The sequence below is a fragment of the Salvia splendens genome, chromosome 2 (genome assembly GCF_004379255.2).
Source record: "Salvia splendens isolate huo1 chromosome 2, SspV2, whole genome shotgun sequence".
NCBI lineage: Eukaryota > Viridiplantae > Streptophyta > Magnoliopsida > Lamiales > Lamiaceae > Salvia > Salvia splendens.
This window is the reverse complement of record NC_056033.1, coordinates 29176573-29183597: the sequence shown is the minus strand read 5'-3', so window position 1 is coordinate 29183597 and position 7025 is coordinate 29176573. Positions and strand designations below refer to the sequence as shown.

At 41.4% G+C, this 7025-nt stretch overlaps 1 protein-coding gene across 5 annotated transcripts; it reads left to right on the top strand.

Moving 5' to 3' along the window:
- Positions 1-1880: 1880 nt before the first annotated feature.
- Positions 1881-4157, top strand: LOC121763972. Of its 5 annotated transcripts, none has more exons than XR_006042536.1 (5): positions 1881-2640; positions 2813-2905; positions 2977-3026; positions 3122-3359; positions 3450-4157. XR_006042536.1 is itself a non-coding variant. In XM_042160079.1 (5 exons), the coding sequence occupies exons 2-5, from the start codon at positions 2497-2499 to the stop codon at positions 3192-3194; spliced, it is 360 nt and encodes a 119-aa protein (XP_042016013.1). In that variant the 5' UTR covers positions 1881-2306; positions 2445-2496; the 3' UTR covers positions 3195-4157. The 5 variants fall into 5 exon arrangements, 2 of the variants coding, with proteins under 2 accessions (XP_042016013.1, XP_042016001.1); XR_006042538.1 differs by having other exon boundaries at positions 3122-3746; positions 3814-4157; XM_042160079.1 differs by having other exon boundaries at positions 1881-2306; positions 2445-2640; positions 3122-4157.
- The last annotated feature ends 2868 nt before the right edge of the window (positions 4158-7025 follow it).

Sequence of the window (7025 nt, the reverse complement as noted above, 5' to 3'; positions counted from 1 at the left end):
AAAAGAATAAAGCAAGGTAGAGAAAGATAAAACGAGTAGAGAACGTCATACGTGCTACCTTGCATATACATGTCGATTTCCATAAGGAAAAGTCATAACAACCCTTTCCCTTTTTTTTGTTATCATCTAAGGATAGATGTTGCGTATTTTATAAACGTAGCAATCTGCAATTTCATCGATCTTTCGATCTAGCGTTAGTCGCGCTTCACAAGGTTGTTCTTATCTCGTCATCTCATCATCCCTTGGAATTCGCGCCCCATTCGTTCCATCAATACTTGTATCGTCATCAATGAAGAAATTCGTATGAACGACTAGCCTACACCAAAGGCTGTTGAAGTCTACTTCTCAAACATTCCTATTCGTTATCACTTCCAACATGTCTCGTTCAAACTTTTACCTTCTTTCTTGTTGAGCGCGGTGAGACGGAGAGTTGAGCCTTAAATGGATACTCTTTTAGTCTAGCAAAACGACTCTAGACTAGATTGAATAAACGACTCTCGGTCCAGAACGGAAAGAAAAAAAAATCGCTCTAACACCATTCTGTCACGACCGCATTTTCTAAGGATAGAAAACACGGTTGATCGCGACTAATGGGGGAATTAAGAAGCGGGGAAGAAGGGGGAAAACAATCAAGGGGTACGACATGTAGATCAAAAGGCGAAATTCCATTATCAAATCAAAGTTTCAAATCCCGAAAGTACATAACGTGAATGACATAGTTTGACAATTCAAAGGAAATAAAAGAAATTCTTAAAACGTAGAGTAGCGGAAGCAATTGAGAGTTTGGCTACTACTATGTATGAAGACACAATAGTAACCAGAACAGTTATTGAATACAATTCCGGAATCATTGCTCAACATCCTCCGCCTCCCGTCCTTGCTCAACCTGCATATAGGGAAAACATATGCAGGGGCTGAGTACTTGATGCACCCAGTGAACTCATGCCCGAAATACATTTATCGATAGAATTATGTCAGCCATCATTGAGTGAAACTCGAGTTTTCTTTAAAAGGCCGAGAAACACTAAAATCATTCCTTTAATAAAATAGTGTCCGCGCGGACAATCGTCATCCTCCATCATATACCATATCTGAACCATCATGTGAAACGAGAATGTGGCCACAAACTCGATCACTGGACCGGCCGACCTAAGGGACGGCTCACGATCCCCATCAGTGCACTAGCCTAAGTAGGGCTTGGACCCTAGTTAGACCCGAATTCGTTAACCATCAAAGTCTAGTAGAACATTATTCTAGTAGACAATCAGATAGGCAATTCAAAACATAAAGTACGGCATGACATAATATTAAAACCACCCTTATCTCACCATAAACATATCAATTGCAATTAAAGAGTTTAAGTAATAAAGCCCACCTCAAAAGCTTAGAGTTTTTCTTAAGTAGCTTCTCGTTCCGACTTTTAGCGGCCGTGTGAACCACCTTTTCGGAAAATACATAAATTACACATCAATCTCGATAACGAAGACATTTAGAATGCATGCACTCTAATTAGAATCTTTTATTTCTCTTTCTCGGTTTTCGTGCATTTTCGGGTATTTGACGGCCGCCCAAGGCGTCGCGTGCGACGCCGGTCGGCCGCTTACACTCGTTCTTTCCTCCGTTGGTTCCTCGTATTTTCCGTGACGTCGAAAATAATTTAAAAAAAAAAGAATTATTTAAGCGTATACTTTAATTATCGCAATTATTTACCTTTGAAAAGTACTATTTCATGCTTAGGGTAAATTATTCATTCTTCAAACGTTCCGAGCTTTAATTAAATAATTTCCCGCGATTTAAATTAATTGACGGCCCAAAAGATATATTTATTTAGCCCACCTTATTCCTCCAAAAATAATTGGTGATGCCCAACTAAAAAGAGAAAAAAAAACAAAACATGGCCCAATCTTATCTCACTCTCTATCTCCTCTCCCCCTCTCTCTCCGTCTCTCTCTTCGACTGAAACCACGAGCAGCCGCCGCCGCTCGTCGTCGGGAGGGCTGCTGCCCGTCGGAAGCTGCTGTCGCCGCCGGGGAGGTCGCGAAGCCGTGCTGCCTCGGTTCGCCGCAGGAAAGAAGCTGCTGTCGCCGTTCACCCGCCGTCGCCGCCTGCTCCAGCGCCGCTGCTGTCTCGCCGGGGAGAGGAACGTCGCGGTCATCGTGGGAGGTCCAGCCTCCGGGACGTCGTCGGCACCGGGAGAGTCGAGCGCGGCATGTCCGCCGCTGCCCGTCGCCGGCGGTGACTTCTTCTCGTTCGAAACTACCCCGAACGACCCCGAATCAACCCGCAACACGCATTTTCATTATAAAGTTAAGTTCTTTCGTAGTTTCGGTTACGTACGGCGATCGTTTGGTTGATTCTTAGTTGATGTTATTTGGTTGGGTTATGGAATACGAAGGTGTAAAAACAAATATGCAAGGCTATAATAATCTCATGCTTGGTGATAGGAAAGAATTATACCTCCAAAAATGGTTGAATTTGGTAGAAGAAACGCAAAAGATGGTACCCAAAACTTCCTCCCTTCCTCTCGGCAATCTCCCTCTCGGCTCCTCTCGGATCCTGACCTCATTGAGGACTTGGGCCGTGCCCGCTACATTTCCCGGCTTGGCCCTCTTAACGGCTATGTCAGTTCCGTCGTCTAAGGTACCCTTGAAAACCTCTCCGAATCCACCACTGTCGAGCAGGTTTTCTTTAGAGAAGTCATTGCTCGCTTTCCTGATTTTCCGCTGTTATTGGAATTCAAGATATTCTCTCTTTCTTTTATTAGTGCCTTTCTTGCAACGTTCTTCGTGTATTGACGCTGTCTGTACACCAGGAACGTGGTCAGGAGCAGGACAAGGAATATGCCCGCAGTAGCTGCACATTGGCCAACCAAATTGGACTTGTGCTAAATTTCCAAAAATTAAAAGTTCATCTCCAAGGCTTAGTTACTTACCTCCAATAGCTGGTGTGTGATACTGATTGGTATGTATTTTGCAGCCTGTTCCATGTCTACACTCTGCACACATAACAAGTGCAATTAGATATAGGTAATTAGGGTGCTTTCTCTTTCCTAGAAAAGGGTGAAAAGCATATATTTTTGGTGAAATCAGAATTGACCTACTTTGGCAATATCCTGTTGCAGGATCCCAGTAGCGCCCCTTCTTGCAGAAACACCTCCTCCGGCCGCCATCAGTGGGGTCCGCCAAGCACGTTGAAAAGGGAAGCTCGCGGCAGTCTGACTTAGTGTTGCAGGTTGGCTTCAATGGCGAGACGTAGAGGAGCTCCAAGCCAGGCGCCGGCCACTTGGCAAATGGGAGGCCAGGGTCGAAATTCACGTAGCTGTTATACGCCATACATCCATTTGCGTGGACGCGGATGATGTACGCGTTCTGCGATCCCCCTGTCCTAAACGAGCAGCACTCTTCTGCTTGTTGTTGCAAGCGCCTGCTGACCGGGTGTTGTCGATGTAGGTGTGGCAAGGGCAGTTGGAGGAGCAGTTGATAGGCACCTAAAGATAAAAAATTGCAACATTGTTTAGAAAATGAGGTCAAAATCAAGCTCATTGGGGATTATATCACCTGCAAATGAAGCATGTTGTCTGTGCAGTTGAAGAGGAGTATTGTGTTGCTGCTGCTGATGTTGAAGAGGATCGAATCGTCCATGTGGAAGCCTTTGCTGCTGAAGTCCTCGGAGAAGCAGGTGCCTGGGAGCACAGACGGCGGACGGATCACCAACCGTTGGGATCTCGTGTCGATGGATGTGATCGGGTAGAGTCTCCCTGGCTTGGAGATGAAATGAAGAGTGCTTGTGTTTTGATCACACTTGATTTTGTAGGCCTGGTCTCCGCAGTTCGGGCCGCTGCTCATCGGGTAGGGGACCGGGGTCTTGCCACACGGGCCGCAGTGCATGACTGCCGCTGCCAAAGGAAGAAATATTGCTAGGAGGGAAAACGGAGCAGTCACCATTGGAGCAGTAGTAGTAATATGTGGTGCACAGCATATATGGTTAGTTATAGTCATTTATGTATACTAGTAGTAATATTTTTTCATGTGATTGAGTTTTGGAGTTGGTTAGTTTTTTGTCTGTTTCAACTTCGTGTAGGAATTTGATGTTTCATATTTCCATGTATTGATATACGCAGATAAGTTATAAAGAAATGAGAGGTTAATTAATTTGGACATAAGTCTTGAATGTCAACTTGTAGGTGTTCAATGTGTATAGGGCTTCTTGCAAACCAGACAGTGATTTCTGGGAAAAGATTGTGTGATCAGAACAGGGCGGACGCAGAAAAAATTGAGTGTAGGGGCTGAGCTTCATTATATATTTTTTCACGGTCAAATATAATACAGTATATATATATATATATATAAATATTGTACAATATAAAAACCGCAATCACAACAACGGTAAAAATGCATATATATTTAATACTAACTAGTCCAAAATATATCTAATAAAAAGAACATGTCAGAACTGTGGTTTTACATCTAAAGTTGTGGCAACTGAATCCTACGTGTTCTCATTAATTGAAAACGTTATAAGATTCGTCCGTTATCAATAGTTCAAAACAGGTCCATCTCAATATACACAATTAAACTGTCATTAATCCATTCATCTCCCATTAATTTATATCAGTAACATACTATTAACACCTACATCCACATAACATAACTGTATTCTGTATACTAGACAATCACAATTCACAAATATTAGCTTGCAACTAACCATTGTTATAACTTTTTTAACTTGCAACTATTCTATCAAAATCTTAAAACGACAAGAGTTAGAATATAAAATTAACAACTTTAATAAAATCATTACCTCATAATTTATGTAGAATTTGAATATTAATTTCTGTAAAGTCTCAAAGACTCAAACCCTCTTGCCGCAGCCGCTTTGCTCTAAACCTCTAAACACTTCTGCCTGTATTCCTTTGATTTTTTAAAGTCCAAAAACCGTGTACCCACTTAAAATTTTAAACTACCTTCTTCTCAAATTTTAATAAAAATGTGTGCCCATTTTTAAAAGTGATAGCACTTTTATAATATTAAATAATGCATTCTCTATTTTTAAAAGTTAAAAACGAGTTCAACATATAATGTGGGGTAAGTGGGGTAAGTTTGACTTTTACTTTTATAATTAATTAATTCACTTCTAAAATTACTCATCTTCTTCCTTACACTGCCAAACGTCATTGTTACATTTTTTTTTCTGCAGATTTTTACTTATCCTTCTTCTATTTCAGCCCCACACAATTATTCATCACAAAATAATGTGTTCTTCAGTGGCATTGTTTAGTAAGGGCTTAACATGATTTTTCAAATTTTAGAAAAATTTAAAAGTAGAAAAATAAAAAAAATATTCGGTAAGGGCTTCAGCCCTACCACGTGTCCACGTGCTTCCGCCCCTGGATCAGAATGTAAAGATGAACAACATATGGATTTTGATTATGAGACACTACCATGTGATGTTCTATTTATAATATTGAAGTCATTCTTGCATGCTGATATTGTATATATTTATTTGTCTTTGGGATTGATCACTTTGGATGATGAATTTATAGGGACTGGTAATTGGAATTTGTAGAAACAAGATCCAAGCATTTTAATGAATTAAGATTTTCGAAGTTGGACTGGAATCCTCTTCTGTTGGAAATATAGTAGCCTTTACACGGGAAACCCTTGTAATTACAAAGAACACAAAACTGGAAGGTAAATGTAACAAATAAATTACAACGAAAGTAAAGAGATGCAAACTATAGTATTCTTCAAGTCGAGTCGAGGTGACCCTCTCTCCGCAAGACGAAATACGCCCCGGCTAGTGCTCACGGATTGGCGTAATGTCCCCAAAGATGAAACGACTTTCCTCCTATCGAGTTGAAGCACCTCAAACTCGTAGGCACCGGCGAACTTGAATTGGAGGCGAGAATCGAGCAATGCAATGCTCCTAAGATGCACACTAGAATGCTAGAGCTAGAGAGAAGAGAGAATGCTTTTTTGTTGGTGTGTTCTCTTCTCCTAAATCCCATCTATATATAGGTGAGGAAAGACCGAGTGAAAAGTCTCACCATCAAGGCACCTCATAAAGTAAATGGATGATACCTTAAGATGAAAGGCCAAAGGCCTAGCCCTTTAAAAAAACCACACGTTTTTCCTACAATCCCCCACATTGGTTAGAGCGCTGCAAGCTCAAACCAGACCAGACACAAATGCATGTATGCAGACTCTTTTGCTCAGTTCTCAAGAAACGATACTGTATTTGGAGAGGTAACTTGTGGTTTTGAACCTTCCATAGTCAACACTAACTGACATACCGGTGGGCTAGTGGACGCGATGCCTTGAACTATTCCTCCTTGGTGTATGCCTAGTCAATAGCATCAACACAATATTGTCTCAACTCCATCAGTTCTCACGTTTGTGTCCGTTTCGGCCGTGGAACACCTCTTTGGAATTCATAAGTGACTCACACACACGAAGCGGCCCCACTTCTCACTTACATAGGTGATTCTTTCATGAGTATCCTACCATACTGCATCTCTTTGAGATTTCAAGAATCATTAAAAGTCAAAAGACTTAACCTCTTACCACGTGCAGGTTACAACACTCAATGCTTTCTAAAGAATGAGCGAAGATTAAAATCTTCTGAGTGTTACAGCTAGATTTGTATAGCTTCGTTTTCCCATTAAACCAATCCCATGGGATCTCCAATCGTATGGTTGGGTTACCACTATACTCATCTTTTAAGATGTGGTTTTCAGTCCCATTCCTTTTAGCAATTTATGCATTTGATCACGGTTTAAACCTTTTGTTAACGGATCCGCTAAGTTATCTACTGACTTTACATAGTCAACTGAGATAATGCCACTTGTGATCAACTGCCTTACGGTATTATGTCGCCGACGAATATGTCGAAACTTACCATTATAAAAGCCACTTTGTGCCCTACCTATAGCTGCTTTGCTATCACAGTGTATCAATACTGCGGGCACTGGCTTCTTCCAACATGGAATACATTCTAGGAAATTTCTGAGCCACTCGGCTTCTTCC

Bases quoted from the DNA above. Each gene is read 5' to 3' on its own strand.
- LOC121763972 (XM_042160067.1), top strand. From the start codon at position 2,365: ATGTTATTTGGTTGGGTTATGGAATACGAAGGTGTAAAAACAAATATG. The intron at 2,641-2,812 runs GTACCCTTGAAA...TCTGTACACCAG, and splicing joins TGTCAGTTCCGTCGTCTAAG to GAACGTGGTCAGGAGCAGGA. The intron at 2,906-2,976 runs GTTCATCTCCAA...TGTATTTTGCAG, and splicing joins TAAATTTCCAAAAATTAAAA to CCTGTTCCATGTCTACACTC.